General features: G+C 57.7%; 1 protein-coding gene across 1 annotated transcript; it reads left to right on the plus strand.

The window, feature by feature from the left end:
- The first annotated feature begins 1,029 nt into the window (after positions 1-1,029).
- IRF8 (interferon regulatory factor 8) lies at positions 1,030-24,068 on the plus strand. Its single transcript, XM_058706372.1, has 9 exons — positions 1,030-1,146; positions 4,795-4,969; positions 10,066-10,249; positions 12,675-12,763; positions 14,162-14,267; positions 15,467-15,514; positions 19,754-20,140; positions 21,035-21,150; positions 21,758-24,068. The coding sequence occupies exons 2-9, from the start codon at positions 4,796-4,798 to the stop codon at positions 21,932-21,934; spliced, it is 1,281 nt and encodes a 426-aa protein (XP_058562355.1). The 5' UTR covers positions 1,030-1,146; position 4,795; the 3' UTR covers positions 21,935-24,068.
- The last annotated feature ends 448 nt before the right edge of the window (positions 24,069-24,516 follow it).

Here is a 24,516-nt window from a genome sequence, read left to right on the forward strand (position 1 = left end):
GCCCCCCCACTGCACTCCCATATGTAGTAAATGCCAGCTTACATCCACAGGGGGCTGGAAACTGGACGCAGACCCACAGAGGACCCTGCCTCAACACAAGTGACATTTTCTGGGGAAAATAATTTATGATGAAAATTTCCCTAATTGGACATTCTAGCACGAGTATGCTAGACAATCCTGTTTTTATTTCTGATCTTCAGAGGGCAGTGGTTTCGGATACCTTTTTAGCTGGGCACTTTTTTTTTTTGTTTTTTTAAACACTCCCGGTCTATTGCAAGCATTCGTCATCTAGGACCAGGTCTATAAGTAGACACATGTTAGATGTCAGGTTGGCCATTGTTTGGACATGTTATTAGGGGCTTCCTCCGGGTGGCGGATGCCTCCCACGCAGCCCACAGAGATGATAGCCTGACCAGGGCTGGTTGGGCACCCTGGGGGTCACTCTGCAGGGACCCACAGGCCGTCTGCAGCATTGACCTCTGGGCCCCCACCATCCCAGCCGTGACTTCCACTGACCTCTGCGGTCTGACACCCATCATAAATCCCAGAGCCCTGACTCTGGAATCTGAACCCGGCCCCAGCCCCAGCCCCACCGTGTCCTGAACGCCGCCATCTGACCCTCGCCCCAGCCCCGACGTGGCCTCACCTCCGCGGTCTGACCCCAGCATCGCCCTGAGAACCTGGCAGCGCCTTGACTTCCGCCATCTGACACCCACCGCCCGCCCTGCCCTCGGCCTGGGCGCGTGGACGCCCCCGAGTCCCCTCGGGAATTCCTGCGGACACCCCCGTCCCGCGCCGCCCCCGGGACCCCCGGCGGGGACCCCGGAAGGGCACCCGGGCCGTCAGCGGCCGCCCCTGCGCAAAGTGATTTCTCGGAAAGCTGAGCGCTTCGAAGAAGGCGGGCCGGACGGGCCGCGCCCATTGGGCGGTCCTGGCGGCGCGTCCGCGCCCATTGGGCCACCCGGGAGGCCCTGCAGCGCCCATTGGCCTGCGCGGCCGTCGCTCGGCGCCCCGGGCCCGCCCCCCGTCCCTACACTCGCGCGGGCGCCCGAGCCCGAGGCCGCATCCCTGGAGCGCGGCGGCGAGCGTGGGAACGCGGGCGGCGGCGCCGAAGGCGGGCGGAGGGCCGGGCGCGCGCGGCGGCAGGTAGGCGGCTGGGCGGGAGCGGGCCCAGGCGGCGGGCCGGCCCGGCTCTGTCTCTCCTCCCCCTCTGCTGGTCCCCCGGAGCCCAAACCCAAAGTCCAGGCGTTGAGCATGGGGTGGCCGCTCCCTAAATGGCTGATGCTTGACAAAAAATAATCCCATTTTTCTTAAAATCTGGTTTGCACGGAAAACTTTAGAATGGCCTGTCTGCAAGAGCTGCCCCTGGGTCTCGCCCAAGCCCTGCTGCCTGGAGGAACGCTTGGAGGGTCACGACCCAGAAACTGCCCGGAAACTCGCCGAGGCTGCGTGCCCTGCATTGTGGAGGGGTGCGCCCTGGGGTTTTCTTCTGCCTGCTGACAGTTAGGATTTATGAGTGGGTTTGCGGCCCTTTGCTCCTGTCATGGCCCAGTGGTCCCTGGCGAGAAAGGCTGTGGAGGGCTCACAGCAAACGGGAGCATTTTGGTATAAAAGCTCCAGGGCCAAGGGGAGACTTTCTAAGGTGAGATCTGTTGCTTCCCCAAGGTTGTGGAGGGTGTTGTGAATGGAGACTGGAGACTGAATTTTCCAGAACTTCAGACTATCCCTGGGGGCACCTGGGTGGCTCAGTCGGTTAAGCGTCTGACTTCGGCTCAGGTCATGATCTCATGGTTCCTGAGTTGGAGCCCTGCATCTGGCTCTGTGCTGACAGCTCAGGGCCTGGAGCCTGCTTTGGATTCTGTGTCTGCCTCTCCCCTGCTGGTTCTCTCTCTCTCTCTCTCTCTCTCTCTCTCTCTCTCTCTCAAACATAAACTTTAAAAAACCCAAAAACAACCTAACCCTTCAACATATGGGGAGATATGACACTTTTTTTTTTTTTTTTTTTTTTTACCTAAATTTGGAGCTGGTCCTTAAATGAAGGTTCTGAGCCTGTCCTTTGGGGTTGTGTCTGGTTCCTCCATGAACAGAATTGGGTTCAGTCATTTCAGAAAGATTGAGGCCCAAGCAAGAAATGGCTTTGATGCTTTTGGTCTGGGGTCAGGGGAGATGGGGATTTGTGGCCACCAGGCAAATGCCGAGGGGCCCTGAGGAGTGCGGGAGGTGAGTCCTCTGTGGCCTCATGGGCACATCCTGGAATCTGGGTTGGGTGGGGCCCGGGCTAAGCGTCTTATCATCTCCTGCCTGGGAAGCCTGATCCCCCGGACTCATTTATTGGGATGCAGATTAGCTCCAGATAGGACTTGGCCCATAAAGAGAATTATTACCTAAAAATCAAGGAAGAGGAAGTTATAAACATGTGACTGGACTTATACATTTTTTTCTGGCTTGGCATTTGGTGGAATTAATTTGTTAGCGTTCAGTAAATCATTGTGGGTCATCATCGAGCTAGAATCTTGGCTTTTACTGCTGTTTAGGGTCTTAGAGGTGATCTCAGTGAAAGTTTAGGTAGGGCGGTCCATGTGCTTAGATCTCGTGACTTAACCGTGGTTTTTCTCTGCAGAGTCAGTGAAATAAGACGCTGGCCGGGGTGCCTGGGGGTCAGGGTGCCTCTCTGGGTCTCCATGTTCCCTCCTGTGAGCAAACCAGCTGCTCACATGGCTTCTAAAGTGTTGTCCCGCTTTCGTGTCCCGTAATCACTTTTCCTCTTAGTGCCCCTCTCTGTCTTTTCTCTTTTCCTGTTCTTATAAATCAGCAAGGCAGTTGTTCCTGACAATTTTGGGAGTTGTGAATCCATTAGAAATCTCAATAAGAAGGTGTTGGTTCACTTTCTAGAAAAGCATCCATACAAACAAAATCTTGTTTTTCATTTCAGGGGGCTCCTGGAACACGGACTGGGGTTTATAAACCTAGTACTAAGAGGGTGAACAAAATACTCCTGAGTGGGCACATTTCATTGAATTGACAGACCCGCAGACACTGCCCCTTCTATTGTGTTCTGGCCCCTCACCCTCCTCCTGCACACAGCTCATTCCTCAAGCGAGGGGACAGTCTCTTGTCTTTTCTCCAGGGGGGATCTGTAGGAATCAGTCCTCTGCGAGGTTATTTTTCCGGGGCGGGGCGGGGGGGGCTTGGTGGTGTCGTTCTCTTTCTGTTACTAGGTGTCCCTCCTAAATCTGTACCTTCTTACTTATACACGCAGGGACTGTTTTGGAATTCTGGGATGCTTGAGAGGCACTCATTTTGCAGATGAGGAGAGCCTCAGAGGCGTTCAGGTGGTTTTCCCAAACACCTTTCTCTAGCTGGAGCAAAGCCTTTGCTGGGTCTGCAGTTTCCAAATCCAAGTCCAATTTCTATCCCACGTGCTTCACTCCTTTTACCTCCACAGGTGGGCATGGAAAAGTTACAGCTGGCACTTGGGACTCACCTTCTCTCTGGGACCCGGACCCCCTTCCGGTCCGACAGCTACCTGCAGGGTGGCTGGTTTCCGAGTCACGTACATTATGGAGCAGCATGGCTCTGAATGTGACTGTATTCTGGAGGACATTGTGTCTTGTCTCCACTGATTGTCTCAAACCGATTTGCCCGAAGAGGTCACATTTTAATCAGAAGAATAGAAATGCTTTTTTTTTTTTTTTTTTTTTTTTTTTTTTGGTGGGCGTCTGTCCAACCGCCTAGGGGATTTCCACCCCTGTTCTTGTAAATGTGGGCTATGAGTGGATGTGGCATGACTGTTCTCTCTTTTTCTCTGGGCTGTTGGGAAAGCTGCCTGTTCTGGCAAGAATGTTCCTCCAAAGGATGTCTCTGGGCACCCTGGTGAGATCCCCAAATTCTGGTGCCTTCTGGAAGAGTCTAGCCCGGCTAACTTGGTCTGTCCAGTGGTCAGAGTGGGTTTCCTTGCTTTTGTCCCCGTTGGTCGTGAGACTTCCCGAGGAAGAAAGTTGGAAGAAATGACATCCGGTATTTAGAGAGAACCTTCTAAGGTCCAGGCGTGGCCTCAGGTGCTTTATACACATCCTCTGAGCCCTCACCGCAATGGCGCAAAGTATTGATACTTGTCCTGGGGCTTCAGCCTGGGTGCCTGGCACCCAAGGTTAAATGATGGTTCAGGGTCACTCAGCTGGGAGATGGCGGGACTCAAGTGGGCCCCCAGCTCTGTCTCATTCCCAGACTCTTGGTCTTATCGTTAGCCCAGCTGTGAAGGAACCGTCTCAGAGGGATGGCCTTGAGGATCTCTTCTTTCTTGGCACACAAAGATGTCATATTTACTCATGAACCCTGGTCAGACTGGGCATCGAGTAATGGACCTTGCTCTCGGAGGGACGAGCTGCTCACTAAAGGGACCTGACAGTGTCAAAGTGATTACTCCCCATCTCGTACTGTGAGTGGAAAGGTGTCCTCAGATGGGGCTGTCTGCCCAAACCAGAGCGAGGGGCGAAAGCTGGAAGGAGTGCCAGGCAGAACCCTAGGAGGGGCTGACGTCTGGCTGCTGGGAAGCTGCAGGTTTCCCGGGGAGCTTCCACTTTTCCTTCAGGGGTTTGAGGCCCAGGGGAGGCATGGCCTCCCCTCGGCAGGTGGCCCGGCGTCCCGGGTCCGTGGGTTTCCCCGAGGCGGGCACCTGTGTGGCAACCCTCTGATCTTCCTGTCAGTGCTTCTTGGTGTGCCAGTACGTGGGACGCTGCAATTAACGGGACGATATTTGTAACATCACAGAATGTGTTCGATTTCCTTTCCAAGGATGTGTGACCGGAACGGTGGCCGGCGGCTTCGGCAGTGGCTGATAGAGCAAATCGACAGCAACATGTACCCGGGGCTGATCTGGGAAAACGATGAGAAGAGCATGTTCCGGATCCCTTGGAAACACGCTGGCAAACAAGATTATAATCAGGAAGTGGATGCCTCCATTTTCAAGGTACAGACTCGAGCTCCCTCCCCGCGTCACCAGTGGTTTCGGTCTTCCCTGCAGGCCCGTGGAGGGGTTGAGTGACATCTCTCTTATTTGCTCGAAAATTCACCTGTTTTCTTAAAACACACATCGATTGAGTGCTGAACGTGTCTCAGAAATATATACCGGGTGGTTTTGCATCTACGGTATGTGTGATCGAATCCCTTCGAGGTTGTGTGTTGTTGGTATTCTCCCCCCCGAGGAAATTGAGGGCACCTTTATCACCTACACCACCATTTATTTTGCACGAGGACTAGTGAAGCGGGAGTGAGAGTACTTCTCCGAGGCCCTGAGACCCCCAGACGCTACCGCCTAAATCCACAAAAAAATTCTAGGAAGGGCATAAGTCTTCATTTTTCAAGGTTATCTGCCTGGCAGTGTAGGGTCGGCTCAGATGAGAGAGACACCATCTGTCGTGACTTCCGGGGCCTGGTCACGTAGGGTGTCCTGAGGCAGCAGCAGATATCTAAAATAGTCTTCCTTCCCTTGAGAATAAGAAGTACCCAAGCATGGAGAGGCTCGCTGTTTACCGCCAGTGCCCAGTGAGAGCTCGCCCCGTGCCAGGCCTGGCCCACGTGTTTGTTTTTCCTTCCACACACGGCTGTGCTGCTCTCCTGCCTCTGTAGAGGCCCCGAGAGAAGGGACTTGTCCAAGATTTCATGGCTCTTGGGTGATGGAGCCTGGCAGCCCAAGCATGAGCCCTTGCCCCCGAGCGAGCCCGAGCCGTACCCATAAGCAGAGGTGTTTGTCATTCCCCTGGGGGTCATCGTCACCCGTGGGTTTCTCTGAGGCTCCAGGAATGCAGGCTCCCTGCTGCGTTCTCCCTGGGAGATTTGGATCCCTCGGTCAAGGTGAGCCCAGGCTTCTGTGTTTGCAAACAGATGCACCGCAGGTAGCTGACCCTGAGCCCTCCCTTGTTCTGTGGGCGTGGGGGTATGGGAGTGAGTATGGGGGAGGAGCAGGGCGGGCTGAGTTGTGGAAGGGAGGAACCGGACCCTGGGCCGTGGTGAGGGAGGGAGCGCAGGCCTGCGGGACCCCAGCGCAGCGCCCGGATGCTTCCCCAGGGATGGCTGATCCGCTGGCCCAACCAAACAGAAGCGGCCGGAGATCACCCCTGGCCCCAGAGCGGAGCATAGGCAGGTGGCGGCTGGCTTCAGAGGCGTAATCGGTGCTTCTGGGCTTTGCGGGGGGGCTCCGCATCTGAGCAATTCTGTCACCTCTGTCATCCGGGGGCGTGGGTCTCTTTGGGAAACCGCTGCCAGCTACTGGCCCTCTTCCAGAAAAGTGGGCACATGCGGGCGGACACAAGTGCACTCAGTCGCCTTCAGGGGGCCCCGTGTAGCCTGAGTGTCCAGCAGACTTCTTCCCCTCGAGGACCCCGGCTCAGGAGCCTGGCAATGGCAATGGCCCCCTTATCACTCTTGGTGGTGCCTTTGGCCTTTGGGGCTCATGGTGGACCTCTCTTGGGAATGGCTCTGGCTACATTTAAACAGTGCCCAAGGTTCTCTGGGCCCGCTGAGAGTTCTGGATGGTAGCTGGCTACAGGCCAGAGCCCCTCAGCCTTGGCCCTGTTGGCATCTGGGGCCAGCTAGTTCCTCCTTGGGGGGCCGTCCTGGGCACTGGGGCACGTTCAGCGGCACCCCTGACCTCAGCCGACTACATGCCAGTAACGCCTCTTCCCAGTGTGACGACCAGAGGCGCCCTGACATTACCAGACCCGCCTGGCGGTGGGGGGGGGGGGGCACGTTCCCCCCGCCCCACTGAGAAGCCGGCAGGTTGCCGACCGTGGCCAGAGTGAGCAGGTTTAAGCAGACGCGTGGGGTGCCGAGGACACGGTTTCAGGGTGACCATCACGGCAGCCTCTTTGGGAGGAGAGGAGGGGCCCTGGCCGAGGCCCCTGGTGGCCTGCCAGGCCTCTCCCTTCACGCAGCTCCCTGTTTCAACTTACGCTCTGGGGGCAATGAAATAAAGCCCCAGATTTATATGTCTTATGCAATGCCCTTCATGGCCGTTTCAACAGCGTTGAGAAAACTGTGTAAGATTCCCAGTGTTTCCGTTCATTTCGCAGTCGCCCAGTGTGGCAATCTGAGAGAAGCCCACAATCTCGGCAGGAGCCGGGTGGGAGGGGGGCGCGGGCAGCCCCCAGAGCTGCTGGCCATGGGGAGGGAGGCACGCGGGTGCGAAACAGGGGGAGGAGGCCACGTGGCTCTGCCCTGTGCCATGCTGGCTGGCTCCCGTCCTCTGAGGGTGCGTCCACGCGACGCCCACGGGAAGAGCCCGCAGTCGGGCCTCGGTTGGATGGAGCCGTTTTATGGATCTTCTGGTTCCGTAGAGAAACTTTTGTTTGAAGCATTCAAAGAAAACCTTTAAAAAATCCGTGAGTTAAGAGGATAGAGTGGAGCTTAAGAAGGCATTTATACCAGAGCGTTCTTCGTCGTCTGCAGATATGATTCTGCGGCCGGCCTCGTGGGGCAGGGCCAGAGATGGGGATTGAAAAAGACGGAGCTCATTTGGTACCGTCCCTGGGCACACCGAGGCCCTCGTATCCACTCATGCTTGTTTTTCAAAAAGCATTTTGCCTCCTTTTCACAAACCCGGGGCGGTGGGGTGGGTGGAATCCTTGTTGACTGAGGGTTGTTTCTCTCCTCGACCAGCCTTGTGACAGGCCTGAGTGAGTTAGAACTTACTTAGTAGCACAGATATTTCAAACCCAGTAGGCCTTCGAGGAAAAAAAAAAAAAATAGTGCTTGATTTTTAAGACATGAGATGGGGCAGTAACATTGGGTCAGGAAGCGTGTGTGGTCAATGCTGGTTGCTGCTGAATGCAGTGCCTGGGCGGGGGACACATGTGGTGGTGGTGGGGGGGCACTGACTGCCGTGCTGGCTGTTGTCACTGGGCCTCAGAAGCGCTCTGTTCTGCCAGATGTTAGCTCGGGAAGAGTCTTGAGAGATCAGCCAGCCAAGCTGGGAGGTTTAGAGCCCAGCAGAGAGCCCACGAAAGGGCTCAGGGCAGGGCTGGAAGCAAGGCACCTGATACGGACCCAGGGCACTTCCTGACCGCGGGGCCGCGCTTTGTTCTGTGATGTCCTGGCTTTCTTCTCGGGGGAGTGCGAGCCGTGGACGGAAGGTACTACCGTCGGCCGTGCAGTGCCGGCTAAAAACCAGCTGGGCCCAGCATGCCTCTAAGCCCGTGCTCCTCGGGGTCCGTTTGTAATGTGGGTTAACCAGTGGTTCTCAAAGGGGGGGGTGGGGTGGGGGAGTGTGAGTGTGTCGCAATTTTGCCTCCCCGGGGACGTGCGGCAGTGTCTGGAGACATACTGGGTTGTCACAACAGGGGCGGGGGCGCTCCCGGCATCCAGCGGGTGGAGGCCACAGATGCTTTTGGACAGCCAGCCACGCACGGGACAGCCCCCGTCACAAAGTACGATCCGACCCCAAATATCAACAGTGCTGAGGTGGAGAAGCTCTGACTTAACGTAATAGAAGTGTGAACTTGCTGCTCAGCGGGTGCGTGACGGGCCTTCCTTGGAAGAAATAAATCAATGCATGGTCTGAGCTGCAGTTAATAAATCCTAGGGGCGCCTGGGTGGCTCAGTCGGTTGGGCCTCCGACTTCGGCTCAGGTCACGATCTCACGGTCCGTGAGTTCGAGCCCCGCGTCGGGCTCTGTGCTGACGGCTCGGAGCCTGGAGCCTGCTTCCGATTCTGTGTCTCCCTCTCTCTCTGACCCTCCCCCGTTCATGCTGTCTCTCCCTGTCTCAAAAATAAATAAACATTAAAAAAATTAAAAAAAAAATAAATAAATCCTTGGGCAAAAGACCAGAAGGGACTGAAAACCATTTACTTTGGAACACATTTCTAGGGGGGAGTTTGCGTCTGCGTCCGAGAAGGAGGTGACCCTCGGAGCCTGTTTGGGATTCGCTTCTCTCCGCGCTCCCCCCACCCCCCCCCCCCGCCAAAATAAATAAATAAACCTTTAAAGGAAAAGGTGCAGATTCTCAGACCTGACCCACAGTTAATGAGAATCTCAGGGGGCAGGGCCCAGGCATCTGCATTTCACGAGCCTCCCAGGGGGCCAGTGTCGGCATTAAGCTTCAGAACTCTTGCTGTAGTGGAGTTTAATTGGGGCGGAAGTGAGGACGGTGGTGTTCAACCCCAGGCTGGGTCACCTTGGGGAGGTCACCTTTGGAACTGCATTTTCCTGAGTGCGACTGGGGATTCCCCCCAGATGGCGTGCTATCCCAGGCTGGAAGTTGCATCCGGTTTCGTCTGACAGGGGAGGTTATCTTCACCCGGTAGCAGTGACCTCCTCATTGGGGTGTCTGGATTCCAGTTTTGAAATCTTCAAACCGTGCCCGTTCGCACGTTTGTCTGAATTTTCTTTTAGTTCTGCCCCATTCTGCACTGTGGCTTTTAGGTCTTCAGCTTTGAGTTTCTCGTCCTTGTTCAGAGTCTAAGGGGTTTGGAGAGGTCAGAAGCAGACAGAGATGGAACCCATTTCATTGCCCTTTTAAGCAGGGCCCTGGGGGTGGGGCGGGGAAGGTTAGAATAAACGCCAAAATGCAAAACAAAATTTCTATTAAAAGTAGCAAGGCAGCGGTGACCACATTGAGACTTCTTGCAAATGTTCCCTTTTCATGCTAAATTTTAGCCAGGGGTTGATTTGAAAAAGCAACAAATTGTTCTTTGTTTTGAACATTCTAGTGAAACCATGTGCGACTTCCTCTTTGTGCTGTAGCTGACCTCAGGCTCCTCCAGACCCTTTGGTCCCAGGAAGGAATGGCCCAGAGACAGATCCAAGATGTGTGCTGTATAGGAGCCAAGGCCCTGGGCCGGATTCTGGCTCGGCTGGGTGACCCCCGGGGCCCCTTCCCGGCCCCGATCTTTTCACATCTGTCACAGAAAGTTGTCCCGAAAGTCCTCGAACGAGAGGTGGTGGCCAAAAGTGACTGTCAGGACTGGCGAGAGAACGTGCTGGTCTCGCCCGTGGCCGTGGATGCCTGTGGGCAGGGCCGGTGGGGGTGGGCGGCCACGTATTTTATGTGCTTCTTTCTGTTTCTACAGGCCTGGGCAGTGTTTAAAGGGAAATTCAAGGAAGGGGACAAAGCAGAACCAGCCACTTGGAAGACGAGGCTACGCTGTGCTTTGAACAAGAGCCCAGATTTTGAGGAGGTGACAGACCGGTCCCAGCTGGACATTTCAGAGCCATACAAAGTTTACCGCATCGTCCCCGAGGAAGAGCAAAAATGTAAGTATCCCTTACGGGTTTTCAGCCCAGCAGAGGCTGCCCGGCCCGCAGGCCCCGCCAGAGAGCCCGGGTCGGGGGTGGGAAGTCGGGGCGAGTGGTTTTAGCTCAGCTGCCAGTCAACTCCTTTGCGTAAGCAGATGTGGAGAGCCCTTTCCCCTGACCCTGGCCACCATCCGCTGGCCGAGTGGCAGCTTCCGTGGGAGGAAGGGGTGGGGAGGCTGGGGCTGTCAGACCGGGAGCTCACTGTGGGGCCTCCCCGAGGCTCAGTAACGAACAGGGTTAGACAGGAGCGAGCATCCTGGACAGTGTGGATGAGGCATCCCTTTTGTTTTCCAGCAATGCCCAGAGGGGGCCAGGGGCCAGTCAGGTGGTCGAAGAAGGGGTGGGTGACAGGATGGAGGGTAAAGTTACCAATGCGTCTGGGGACGATGGCGCTGTTAGCTTTGCCGCCGTAGACCAGATACGCCCCAGCACACGGTTACATCCCGATCGGTATGTGGGAGCTCTGGGATGTGATGATTCCCGAAAGGTCTTCCAGCTCTAGCTAGAATCCCGAGAGAGTGTTTCCCAGGAGATTAAAGCAGCGATGGCGGAAACCCGCCTTCCAGCCCGTCGTCCTGCTTCGGCACCCTGGTCAGACATCACTAATCAACCGGGATGCGCTGAGCTCGGTCTGGCCTCCGAACCCTTTCCAAAGTGGCAGCCTGTGTAGCTGCTGGGAATCAGCAGAGTCGGCCCGGCCCGTGGGATAAAAGCTAATCACCGTCACTGGCTTGAAGCGTTCTTTTGACACGTCGATTAGCCGCTGGATGTAGCAATTAGACCCCTGCAGCCTTACCCTCTTCTCTTTACCTGCTTTTTAGTGGTCCAGGAATGCCCGGGGCATCTACAAATAAGTGGAGCCCTCAGAAACTCCTTAGGGCTGTGCAGAAATTCCGAACTCGAGCCCTTCCCACTGGGGGGGTGGGGGGGTGGGGGGGTGGGGGGGTGGGGGGGGGAGGGTTGAGAGGGTCGACATGTAATTTCAAAAACAGTTAAAACTGTGAGTCTTCCAAAGAGACAGTGAGCCTGGGTCTCAGCCCTTTAACTCACCTACGAGGGAGCCAGCATAGTGATAAAGACTGAACAGAGGACAGGAAGCATGGGTCACACATGGTCAGTGAGCCCAACCCGTGGATGTTCCCCCCGACCCCAGTGTGGGGGTTATCTGTGCTGCCGGTCACTTGGAGCTGAATTGTCTGTAAATTAGCACCGAACTTGACTGAGTCAGAGCCCTAATCGATAGTCAACAGTAAGTCAAAGAAACTGACCACCCCCCAGAGAATCTGACGGCCTTTACAGGGAGACTTCTTAGATAACCCTCCGGGATGGCTTTGAAAGGCCAAGTGTGCATCGTTTCTGCCTTACTCACCTCCAAGTTTGGGATAATTTTTCATTGTCACAAATCGAATTGTGGTTTGAAGGAATGGAGAGGTTTCTGTTGGTCCCCCCCACCCTGGGATTGGCTGAGCTTGAGCCGGCAGGTGACCCTAGCTTGTTTGTACGGGGTGCAGCCAGCATCACCTGCAGGGGCGGGTTTTAAAGAAGCAGTAGGTTCTCAGGGGGCAGAGGGACGCTGCATTTGCATAAAGTCTAAATGGACCCACTGTGCTCTGTCCTTCAGTGGTTTGCAGGCTACCCCCTCCTTCCCCCATCAGCAGCTTCTAGCCAGTTCTTGAGTCTTTCAAAGTAGAATCCAGATGCAGTCAGGACAGAGCGATGGGTCAGTCAAGTGTCTGTGGCCCTCTGATCACTTCGGAAGGCAGGTCTGTGGTGGGGGGATGGGGAGGAAGTGGGGGGCTTGCTGTCGCGTCGCTCTGTGCCTGCAGCCATGCCTGACGGAGCTTGTTGCCCCCCACCCCCACCCCGCCGGGCCCCCATGTGTGGGCCTGCCGTGTGTGCACAGATGCATGCTGTATATTTGGAAAGGCCACAGAGACATTTCCTGTCAATTAACTTTAAAAAATGACTCCAATCTGCACACGCATTTTGCCGGGAGATCTTTGAGCGTCTTCAGACAAGCCTGACTTACAAATGGAACCTGGACAGGTGGTGACCGCCCAGTGTAGAGTGTGTCCGACGGGAACTCGTTTTCTATCTGGGCAAACGGGGCCCAGCCGCACCACTGTCCTTGTCCTCTGAGTGTTAGAAACCACGAAACTGACTTTTCCCTTTGACTTTGCCCGTCAGAGGACTGAAGCATCACGGGAAATAGTTTCCGGGCCTTTTTCCAAACCAGCGAAGACACTCAGTGACTTTTATTTCCTTCAACTCGGCATTTAAAAAAAAAAAACAAAACCAAAAAGCACGACACACTGATTTTGGCCTCGCGGAAGGCTGCAGTGCCCCAGTGCCATTGGTCACGCGCCTGTCCGATTTTCCGCAGGCAAGTTAGGCATGGCGACTCCCGGCTGCGTGAGCGACATCACGGAGATGGAGTGCACGCGCTCTGAGATCGACGAGCTCATCAAGGAGGTGAGTGGCCGGCCCGCGGCACTGCCGGGGCCCTGGGAGGAGCCGCGTGGTTCCCCGCGAGGAGCGGCACCCCTCTTGCCCTGGCCAGGCCTGCAGAGCCCTGGGCTCTGTCGGGCAGCGGCACCTGCTCCCCCGAGATGGAAGGCGAGGCCAGCCTCTGCCGTCTGGCCGCCCCGTCGCCTCGTTCCCCGCCTCCGTCCCGAGCGCCGGGGCTGGGTGCCGTTTCTTCCCGTCCCTAAACTCGCCACATTTTAAACATTTCGATTGGCAGTCTTAGAAAAAGTGCATCCTGCTTCCTCTTGGCTTCTGAGACAGGCTACGATGGAAGAGAGACTTCCCTTGCAGCTTGGGGTCGTCGTGACCACTTGGCTGCTCGAGGGGGGCGCTCAGGGCAGGCGGGCTCCCTGTTTCCTAATCTGCGGCGTTAGGTCTTGATGGATTGGAGAGGCGGGCCTTGGAGCTTGTTAGGCCTGTATATCGACTCCGAGTTAATAGGCTGTGAGTAAAGGCGTAACGGGGTCTCCGGAGGCAAAACACACGGTTTTCGGATTCCAGCGTTTTCTCTACAAATACCCTTTTCCTATTGCCATCTGCTTCTTAACTCCGTTTTTACGGCCAGTACAAGGCAGGCGTCGCCTAGCTGAAATAATCCCGCAGGGTCCTCGTACACGGCGGTGTGGGTGCTGTGGACGTTCTCCTTAATACCGTCGTGGCAGCAACAGAACTTTTACGAGTAGCTTGGCTGTCAGGAGGTGCCAACCTCCTCTCGGCTGCTGAGTTTTCTGCCGATGGCAGCTGTCAGGTTTCTGCGTGGTCTCTGGCAGCAGGCCAAGTGGACTCCGGGCTTCGTGTCTCTCCAGCAACATCCCATTTTCTGCACGAGGCTTTTCTGCTGACTCAGCTGAGAGAGGTTGGGTTGGCGCAGCAGGATCCCAAGGAAAGCAGATTTCAAAATGCTGCCTACCCAGATTTATCCGCATCCGTTGAGGAGTGGGTCAGAGGTCGGAAGCGTGGGCGTGGAACGGTGCTCGGGGCCTGCCCGGTCGTGGCAGAGTTTGTCCGGCGTCGCTGTGCCTCGGCGTCCCAGCACTTGTCTGCTTCCCCGGGGCATCCGGGCGGCTGGGCGACCCGTGGCCATTTGGTTTTGCAACTGGCGCCCATAAACTTATTAGGGGTCCCGCAGGGGCTGGTAAGTCGGGCGCGTGGTTTGAGCGCTCAGCCTGGTGGATTTGTCTTAGGTCTTTCAAGAGGCGAAGTAAAACTTTCCCTTTGTCTTGGGATAAAAGGTTGACAGTGTGGCTTGGGTTAAGTCTAAACCGTTTGCCTTTACGAGCACCGGAGCCCCACTTTGGAAGCCCGCCGACCGCAATGCTGTTCTCTCTCACCCTGTTCCTCCAGCCTTCTGTGGACGATTACATGGGGGTAGTCAAAAGGAGTCCCTCTCCGCCGGAGGCCTGCAGGGGCCAGCTGCTCCCAGACTGGTGGATCCAGCAGCCCAGCGCAGGTGAGGAGGGGCCCCCCGGTGCGGCCGGCGTGTGGGGCTCGTTCGAGTGGTCTGGGCACTGACTCCTTTCAGCCTTCAGGCAGCTGGGGGCAGGTGGGGCGGTGGTTCTACTGTGAGCCCTATTTTATCGAAGGTAACTGAGTCCGCAGTGATGCCCGTGGCCCCGTTCGCCACTGCCTCTCGGGGGGCACATGGGCCCTCCCCGTAGGAGGGGGCTGCTTGTCTCCTGCGCTCCTGGAGGGGTCGGAGGGGAGGGAGGGGGTGTGCAAACTTCTCCAAGGTCAGAGGGGAGTTGGGGGTCTCGGCTACACTCGTGCTTGCCACGGATGTCTGCCAGCCACTCCCTTGGGACATGAGGGACCCCCCCCCCCCTCGGAGCCAAGGGGAGCACAGGGCGTCAGGAGAGGAGGCGGGCGAGGGTTGCCCGCGTGGCGCCCTGGATTTGAAGCCCCCTGGCGGGGCGGGGGCCTGCAGATCTCATTCACGCCTCGGTTTACTCATCTGTGAAATGGAGACACCAGGACCTGTCCCATAGGGTCATGATACCCCTATTTTCATTGGGATTAATAAATAATCACTTATTTGATAAATTACTTAATTAGCTTCTGATACCACCTCCCCCCCCAGCCCGCTTCCTTCTCGAACGACCCTCCACGAGCACAGATTTCTTTGCTTGTCCCTCTACCTCTTTCCCCGACTGTTCCTTGTGGGAGACTGGGAGGTGACTCTGGCCCAACTGACTTCAAAGGTCTCCAGGCTGTGGGTGGCAGTTTTGCGTCAGGGGCCCCGGGAGAGCCCCCTCTCCCTGCACGGTGGCTATCCCTCCCGGAAAGCGAGCTGAGGCCCCAGGTTTCCCTCCGGAGACCAGGCCTGGAGGGTGGGCACGCCGTCCAGTGACATTTCGGGAGCAGGCCCTTGGGTGGGAGGAAAGCATCACCCCGGCACTTGGTCAAAAACCCCACAGCACAGAGGACGTTTCCTCCCCCTCTGTGCCGGTCGAGTTGAGGCCTGATTTTCCGTGTTTTTGAAACGCGGGTCATGGCACTGGGAGGGAAAAGCACTGAATTGAGCGGAAGCCTGTGGCAGGGCCTCTGGGCCTTGGGAGCACACCCCGTGTGGCTTTTAAAGGAACTGTTGCGGGGGGGGGGGCGCTGGGGTTGGTTCCTCACGCGCAACTGGGCCTTCTCTTTCTCCCACAGGCTTGCCGCTCGTGACGGGCTACACTGCCTACGATCCGCACCACTCAGGTACACGGGTGCTCGGGGCTGGGCTGGCGCGGTGGGACGCGGGCGCTCCTGGAAGGCAGAGCCCAGAGGGCTGAGTGGGCTCGCAGGGGCCCGTGGATGAGCCGATCGCACGTCAGAAGGCAGCACCCCAGTTCATCCTTCTCGCTGCTTGCTTTTTGAGCACGTCAGGGGCCGGCCGTTTTGAGGCTCTTCTCAGAACGGGCTGAAAGATGGATCCTGAGAGCTCTTTGCAGCGTAACCCTGCAGGAGAGAGAGCAGGGGGACAGACGGACTCAAGGCCCAGCCCTGCCTCTCTTGTGTGACGCCAGGCAGAACCTCACCGGACCCTCGTGAGGATTAGACGTAGTGTTAGTTTTCTGGTAGGAGCGTCACTGGTCAGCAAGCGTCCCCAGTGCCCATTTCCTCTACTGTCTTCCACACTCAAGTTCGTGATAACGATGGTCCTAATTAATGGCGACGATGGGGCTGGGGCTGGGGCTGGGGCTGGTGGTGGTGACGACGGTGGTGATGGGGTTGATGGTGGCGGCTGACGCTGAATACTGGCGAGGCGCCAGGGTCAGACCTCGTCCCGTTACACCTCCCGCCACATCGTTCCCGCCGCATAGGCTCAGAGGCTCTGGGTCACACAGCACGTGGGCTGCAGAGCCAGGACATGGCCTCTGGCCGTCCTCTCCAGGCTCCCGCCCCTCGTGGGCAGAGGTGGCCTCTGTGCCACGTTTTGGTCTGTTGATGCTGGGGACTCAGACCTCCTGCTGTGGCCCCTGGAGTTTGCATTCTGGCTCACTGACGGAGCAGAGAAAGCCCGTGTCCTCCCTGATAGTTCTGTGAGAAGTGAACAGCCTGACCCATCAGGATGGACCCCAGAGGCCCCTCCGGTGCGGAGGAGGAAGCGGGGCTCAGAGAGGTGTCTGGACCACAGGCCTCGTGGGACGAGTGTTCGGGGTGTGGCGGAGGCAGGTTCTCACCCAGGCCCGCAAAGTGCGGAGAACCCACGTTCCTGTTCGTCGCACTCCTGTCACCGCTCCGGGACGCCCTGGCTCGCGGGGCCAGGCCTCTGAGCTAGTCAGCTCTGTGGCCCGGGGCGTCTGCTGACCGGTGCTCTCTGGGGGCGGGAGAGGAGCCGGGGGCAGGGCCGAGGCATCCGGGTGAGGAGGAAGTGTGCCGAGTGGCTCCGGACTCGTCCCAGCGCACAGCGGGCGGAGCGAGACCCACAGCAGTGCCGCGTGCACGGAAAATCCTAAAACCCTCTAGGTGTTGCGGACTTTGGTCCCTCTGTTCAGGCCACAGGCTCTCTGGCCCCGCCCTGTGGAAACAAGGTGATGGCGAGGGTCCCCGGTCCTCAGGGCCGTGGGGACGAGGTAGTGAGTGAGCGGGGCCACGGAAGGGCGGGCAGGGAGCGCCGGAGGCCACGGCGGAGTGCAGGTCCTGCCCCTCGGCTGCTCAGCGCTGGACGGTGCCCTGCGGGCCTCAGACCCGCCAGGCTTGCTGTCCCCACTTTTCCGGAGGGATCAGAAGTCCAGACCTTTACGTGAAACCTCCCTGTGTGGAGTGTGGGCAACAGAGCTGCGTGGACGCCCCCCCCCCCCCCCACCGGGCTGGATCCGGACACGCCCGTGGCTGCCGGGGCGGGGGGGGGGGGGGGGGGGGGGAGGGTGTGCTTGGCGGTGTTTGCAGTGGTGGGGCAGGGGGGCAAGGCCGTGTCCGGAAACGGAGGGGGCGGGCTCGGCGCTGCAGGACGCGGGTGCGGGGCCGGCCTGCCGGGGAGCCCCTCTCCCCGCTTCGTGGTTGCACCATCAGAGCAAGTGCCTTCACCTGTCGACACCCGACTCCTTACCTGGAAAAGGCATCGAGTGATCAGTAGCCTCCAGCTCACATCGTGAGCGTTAAATGTGCCCCTCAGTTCAGCGCGCTGAGAACAGCGCCTGGCGTGTGCTGCCTCGACCAGGAATTAGGGCTTATGACTCCGGGAGTCTCGTCTACGCGGCTAGCTTCCGGTCCTGTTACCCCGATTTCTTCAGGAGCCGCCCATGAGCACCGCACGACACACGAGCTCCTGCTCGTCCCCAGCCGCCTGGGGAGCTGGGTGCCACCACGATCTCTGCTTTGCTGATGGGGAAACTGAGGCACAGAGTCACAGCTGGGCTCACGCGTCGTCGGGGAGTCTGTGCTCCTGGCATTGTTGCTCTGCTGCCATTGTGGGGCGGCTGTCCCCCGGTGGGCAGGTGGCCGTGCGGGGGCAGGGCAGGTCAAGGTGGGCTGGCCAGAGCCACCTGGGGGCTTTGGTGGCGGCTTCTCCGTGGGTCTCTGCTGGCCGCTCACTGCGGGGGCAGCGGTCGTCGCTCAGGCCTTCTCGGCTTGAACTGGCCCCAAGCTAAGCTGCCCTGTGGCACTGGGGTCCCTAGGAGGCCTCGTCTGGGCCTCTCCAGAGCACCCATCTGTGGCTCCCTTGGGCCGCGAGGCACTGGTGTGAGATAAAGCCTCGGCAGTGGCGGGGCGAGGGTGCGGAGTGGTGACAGAGTCGTCTGTAGTGTTTCATTCGTCTGTGACAAAGTTCAGAAATGTTCTGGAGCGAAGGAAGTGGAGCGTGCCATCGAGGGATGCAGATGTCCCAGAGCTGGCACAGTGCGCAGGATGGGGAACTGGACAGGATGAGACGTGTCACTCACCAGCTGGGTGACCTCAGCTGCCGCTCGCCAGCTGGGTGACCTCAGCTGGGCCTCAGTTTTCCCACATGTCATATAAATGAATTGGACCGTAACACCTGAAGCTCCCAACCCAGAGTGGTTCTAGAATGCCGTTTAACCCCCATGTGGGGGAAGATGGAGCCTGTGCCCATAGCCGCAGGGGGTCTTATTATTTGACTGAGCAAATGATTCTTAATCAGAGCCCAGTTGGGGGGGGGGCAAGAAATTATAAGTACACAGCAGTATTAACCTGGGTGAGGCAGGTGGCCACCCATAGGGCTGCCCCTGGCTGTTGTGTGGGTGGTGCACTGCATAACTCGAGGGGTTGCCATGGGGGTGGGCAGCTCACAGTTTGTGTGGCTCTAGAAGGCAGCCCTGGACTGATCTGGGACCCTTAGGAGGTGCCCCAAACTCACCAAGTTTGGTGATAGTGCCTGTAATTCTTACAGTTTAAAACTATCAAAATGCAGATTTCTCTGGGACTGTCGCAGAAGTTAGCTGTTGTCTTCATTGGTGCCTTAGCTTAAAGGTTCCCAAATTTCAGTTACTGGAGCCCCATTGTCACGATGGTTTTTCGTATCTGGGTACCACCTGGTAACATCCTCTTTTTCTCTGTCATTACAAAAAAAGTTTTTATTTATTTGAAGAGAGAGAGAGAGAGAGAGAGAGCGAGCGCACGGGGGAGGGACACAGAGAGTGGGAGGCACAGAATCCAAAGCAGGCTCCAGGCTCTGAGCTGTCAGCACAGAGCCCCCACTTGAGGCTTGAACTCACAAATTGCAAGATCATGACCTAAGCCAGTTGGTCACTTAACTGACTGAGCCTCCCGGGCGCCCCGAAGATTGAATGATCTTTTCACTTACTTAACTCTGGGTCACCGCCCTGCCTCCTTCCCTGACCTTAAGTGTAGCGCGTCTGGAGAAACGTTGACTTAATTTGAATGATTTTCAGACTCTTCTAAGAACAGGCTTAGATGAAGGGTTTGGAGGGATTCGTGATTTGAAATCCAAGGAACCCCAAGAGGGCTGTGAATTTGTCAAGGAAAAGAGGGCATGTCTGTTCTCCCTGGCCTGGAGTTCAAATCTCACACTTCTGTCCGTTGTGAATCCGGTCACGGGCCCCGTTGTTCCACAGCACGAGCGACGGTGTATCTGTCGGGTAACGGATAACGCGGCGTGTCGCTTACGGGTATTCTGTGACGTCATATGACGGTCCCAGAGTGCCGTGTGACGGGGCAGTTCTACTGACTTCCAAACCGTACCGGCCCTGCGACCTTCCCCAGGAGAACGGAGAGCACGAGAACAGTTGTTTCGTATTTCGAGTCACTGCTTCCTGAGTGATTCTGCGTATGTCCTCGTGCTCACAAAGACACCGTTTCCGGAAGGGGTGCGTGAACTTCCCGCACTGCCGAGGGGTCCCCCGCACGCGAGGAGCCAACCGGCCTGCTTGGGAGGAAGGAGAGCGCTGGGCACCGGCCCGGAAGGGACCGGGGAGCCCCCCCCCCCGCCCCGCCCCGCCCAGCGGAGCTGACCTGTCGCCCTCCTCCTCCCCGCAGCCTTCTCCCAGATGGTCATCAGCTTCTACTACGGGGGCAAGCTGGTGGGCCGGACCACCACCACCCGCCCCGAGGGCTGCCGCCTGTCGCTGAGCCCCCCAGGCCCGCCCGGCGCCGGGCTGCTCGGGCCCGAGGGCCTGGAGCTGGTGTGCTTCCCGCCGGCCGACGCCATCCCCAGCGAGCGGCAGAGGCAGGTGACGCGGAAGCTGTTCGGGCACCTGGAGCGGGGCGTGCTCCTGCACAGCAGCCGGCAGGGCGTGCTCGTCCGGCGCCGGTGCCAGGGCCGCGTGTTCTGCAGCGGCAACGCCGTCCCGCGCAGGGACAGGCCCAACAAGCTGGAGCGGGACGAGGTGGTCCAGGTCTTCGACACCAGCCAGTTCTTCCGAGGTCGGTGCCACCGCCGGCTGGCCTCCCCCGCCTCCCAGAGACCTCGCCTCCCTCCCGCGGGCCGCCCCCCCCCCCCCCCAGCTGGGGACCCCGCCTCCCAGAGACCTCGCCTCCCTCCCGCGGGCCGCCGCCCCCCCCCCCCAGCTGGGGACCCCGGCTCCCAGAGACCTCGCCTCCCTCCCGCGGGCCGCCCCCCCCCCCCCCAGCTGGGGACCCCGGTGGTGGGGGGGGGGTCCTGCTCTGCGCTCTCTTGCTCAGCGACCCTGGGGGGGAACCGCTCCGCGCCTTGACTGCCCCGTGTGTGGAATGGGCGTGCGGAGACCACAGCTTTCCCGTGTGGCCCTCGGGGGGATGAAGGGACCCGGTAGCTCGCAGGTGCATCGCCGAGTGTCCCCGTAACCCGGGGGCCGGTCAGAAGTGCGGGGTCTCCGCCGCCCCCCACCGAGGCCTGCGGGGTCAGACCTGCATCTCGGCAAGGCCCCCCGGGGCTTGATGTGCACGTTCCGAGGCGCGCTGAGTCCGCCGACGGCACTGACGCTGGCGGTAGCTGTCGTGACTTATTCTGTGGGGCACGTGGCTAGGATCCCGCCCCGGGTGCTCCTCCCAGGTCACCTCCAGGTCAGGGTGTCTGCAGTGAGCACCTGCAGTGCCGTGGCCGCTCCCTTCTCTGTGTCCCCAGAGCTCTCTGCTCCTCTCCCCGTGACCGCGCCGGCCCAGAGCTGGGGTCAGGCCTCTCCTGCCGCCCGGCCTGAGCAGTCCCGGCGGCTTCCCTGGAGAAGGGGCCCCGGAAAGGTGGGCTCAGGTGTGACAGCCGCGGGGAGCACCCCCGGGGAGCGAGCGTGGCGGGGGCCCCGGCGGCGTCGACAGGGGCGCCTCCCCCTCCTGTCTCCCCAGAGCTCCAACAGTTCTACAACAACCAGAGTCGGCTTCCCGACAGCAGGGTGGTGCTGTGCTTTGGAGAGGAGTTTCCAGATATGACTCCCTTGCGATCCAAACTCATTCTCGTGCAGGTAGGAACAGGCGGCCGTGGGGCTTCTGGCCACGGGGCCGGATCTCCTGGCCCGCACGGCGGGACCCAGTTTACGCTTGGGCTGGAGAACAGGGAGCGGGCTGCTCCACCCGTGGGCAGAGGCAGGCCCGGGGCGCACGGTGAACCTCCACGCGGGGCTGGTGGATTCTTGCCATCTGCCACTCTTGCCGCTCTGAACCATCTTCCCACGTTCCGGGACTCACAGTCTTTGTGTTCTCTCCCTGCCTTTCTTGTTTGTTTGTGTTTTAAGTCGAAACCCCCTTTCTAGCAAGACGCTACCTTTCTAGCAAGGTTCAGTTGCCTCAAGGTCTGAGGAACGGATTAGGGCTTTGCAAGCCCTTGTTTAATCTAGTCAAAGGAATGAAACCCTAATGGTGGAATTCTGGCCACTGGCTACCAGGTCGGGGCCCTATGGGGAGACCCCTTGCCCTTTCCTTGCACCGCCTGTTTGGGGCTCATTCGTGTGGGACTCATGTGGAGGTTCTCCATGTCAGCTTCGGCCTGGGTAACCCGAGAATCTGGCCAGGGCCAAAGGCGGGGCCACCGCGCTTCCCGCCTCCACGTCTGACCTGTGCCCGTCCCCGTAGATCGAGCAGCTCTACGTCCAGCAGCTGGTGGAGGAAGCCAGGAAGAGCTGCGGTTCCGGCTCCATGGTGCCGCCCCCCGAGGAGCCCCAGCCGGACCAGGTCTTCCGGATGTTTCCAGACATCTGTGCCTCCCACCAGAGACCTTTTTTCAGAGAAAACCAGCAGATCACGGTTTAAGCCTCTCTCTCGGGCACCCCGTCCTGCCCGCGTCTCGCGTTTCGTTATTACAATTACTGTCGTAATTATTTAAGGATGTGGCTCCCTCCGACCTGGGGCGGGGCTTCATCTGCTCTTAATTCAGTAAGGGCGTCCCGTGAGGGCTTGATGTTCCACACAGAGTCGCGTCACGCCTCTTGTTCAGGTATAAACGTAGGAAAGTGCACCGAACGAGCCAGATGCTGTAACTACATACACGACCCGTGATTAAAACATGTATTCCCTGCATTTCCCCTAATTATCATCAGTTGCTAGATTCTTTCAGCATTTCGGGATAATCGATATTTCCAAAGACTCGGCATTCAGTTTAACTAGCAAATAGCTGCTTTCCAGGAAAAAAAAAAAAAAAAAATTGGAGTAGGAGATCAACTTGTCAGAACAAGTCTGCTTTTTGTCTGTACCTTGCGTTAGAGCCATAGATTCGTGATTTGATATGCTTGAGTCCGCGTGGAGCGTCTCTGCTCTTAAGCACGTTAATAAGGTCTAGAAAAACTTAGATAGCAGCCCCCCCTTTAGCAAGTGAACACAGAACTCTTGCCTTGTTGCGGGAATGCACCTCCTTCCTGGGATCTGTTGCCAGGAGGGCATTTCCATCACCAGGTGAGCTGGTGTGTTTTCACCTCCAGACAATGAAGATTTTTCCTCTGGGCCCTTGTTGCCTGGAAGCTTCGAGCTAAGTGTGTGTGTGTGTGTGTGTGTGTTTTCATTGCTGTAATTCAATCATCCCAGATCCCTCACTTTTTCTTCTTTCTAAATGGTTTTGACCTGTTTTTAAAAATACTCATTCTTTCAATTTGTCCTCTTGTAAACTGCTTTGACATATATATTTTTTTCACATAAGGTGAGCAGGATATAAACCACAGATTCAAAAAGTAATTGTAGATTGTAGAAGCATTTTGATTTGTGCCTTTGACTCGGTCAACCCATCGACGAGCCGGTGGTGGTGAGTGTGTGGGCGCGGCTCGGGTGGGTTGGGGACCGCGGATGAGAGGTGTCGGCTTCTTACCGCTGCCCTGGTCACAGGGTGGATGGCGGCAGGGACAAGGCCTTCCCCATCCCTCGGACTCCCAGGCCTGGGGCCACACCAGATTCTACTCTTCAGCCGAGTCCTGTGGTGGGACTCCAGGGGAGGAGTCCCAGTTTTAGCCCCAGAGGAACGTCACGCTATTTCCTGTCCAATCAGATGCATTTATTGCCCCACAATGTGTCAAAACGGCAGCGGCAGGCCAGCCTTCCCGTCAGCCTTCCCCATCTCCACAACCGCTCTGAAATCACTTTCATCATTGAAAAGCACTTAAACGGTTTTTTCTGGGAAAAAAAGCCAGTTGTATTTCGCTAGATTGGGGTGCCCCCTCCCCTCCGTGTGTCCTGTGCGACGTGCTGGGACTGGCAGAGGGTGGCCGGGTGCCGGCCGCTTGCCAGTGGAAGTCGGCGGCCGGGGCGAGCCCGTCCCACCTGCAGTGTGGACCCCTGGCAGGGTCGGGGAGGGTCCGCGGGCTTTCCCCCCAACTCTCTGTGGAGCGGGGGTGGGAGGGGGAGAAGAGTCGTCACCCCGTTCTTTCTCCTTCCTAACCCAGCCTCGTGGCCACCAGCCCTGACCGACAGTGACGGGGCACGAAGGGACCTCGCCTGTCGGCTTTCACCTTGAGGTGTGGGAGGAGCCGGGATCTGGGGGACGAGACTGCCAGCCTGGCCCCCTTGTAACCATGAGTCGCTGCTTTAAAATCCAAGCCGAGGAAGGCTGGTTCACTTTGCCCGTGGCTGCTTCCACGAAGGTGACACAGGCGTGGCATATGTAGCGGGACTTGATGGTCGTCGGCCCTCTAGGTGTGTTTGAATTCACCCGAAAATACAGCAAAATGCGGCAAGAGCGGCTTTTCCTCTTTGGCGGACAGAGCCGGCCTCACATTGTTGGGGGTAACAGACCCGTTTTCTGAAAGTACGTCAGAGAACAGCGACCTTCGGTTTCTAACTCAAATGAATGGGAAAGCGTCTATCTTGAATATGCTAAGTGAATATTTATTTTTGTATCCATTTAAAGCGTGTATTGATCTCTTTTATTCTTTATTAAAATAAAGTGCCTTTTTAAAAGCTGGTTCATGCTCCGTTTTTTGTTTAAGTCACTGTAAAATATTTCATCACTGTTACTCGGTTCTGGGTTCTTTAAGGGGGTGGGGATTAAAAAACAAGGCTACGCTGGGAGTTGAAGGGTTTTTTGCCTGTCGATTTGTTTTGTTTTGCTTTTCACTCCATCCCCAAAACAGTAGCGAAAAGGTACGGAGGCGCACAGATCATACAGGATATCCTGGAGAAAATGTGGGACATGCTATGTTGTTATTAAAGTCCGGGGTCGTGTTTGGGGTCCCAGGAGCTGATGGAGGGGTGTGTGTGGGGAGGTGTGGAGCAAGTGGGAGGTCGGCAAGGACAGCACCCGCTATCCTGGAAAGTGCTGGGCGTGATCTGCGTGAGGCCCCCCGGCCTGGGTCGGCCGCACACGATGGGGTCATGTATCCTTCCATATCCTTCCAGTTACACATATGCTC

The sequence above is a fragment of the Neofelis nebulosa genome, chromosome 17 (assembly GCF_028018385.1).
Source record: "Neofelis nebulosa isolate mNeoNeb1 chromosome 17, mNeoNeb1.pri, whole genome shotgun sequence".
Lineage (NCBI taxonomy): Eukaryota > Metazoa > Chordata > Mammalia > Carnivora > Felidae > Neofelis > Neofelis nebulosa.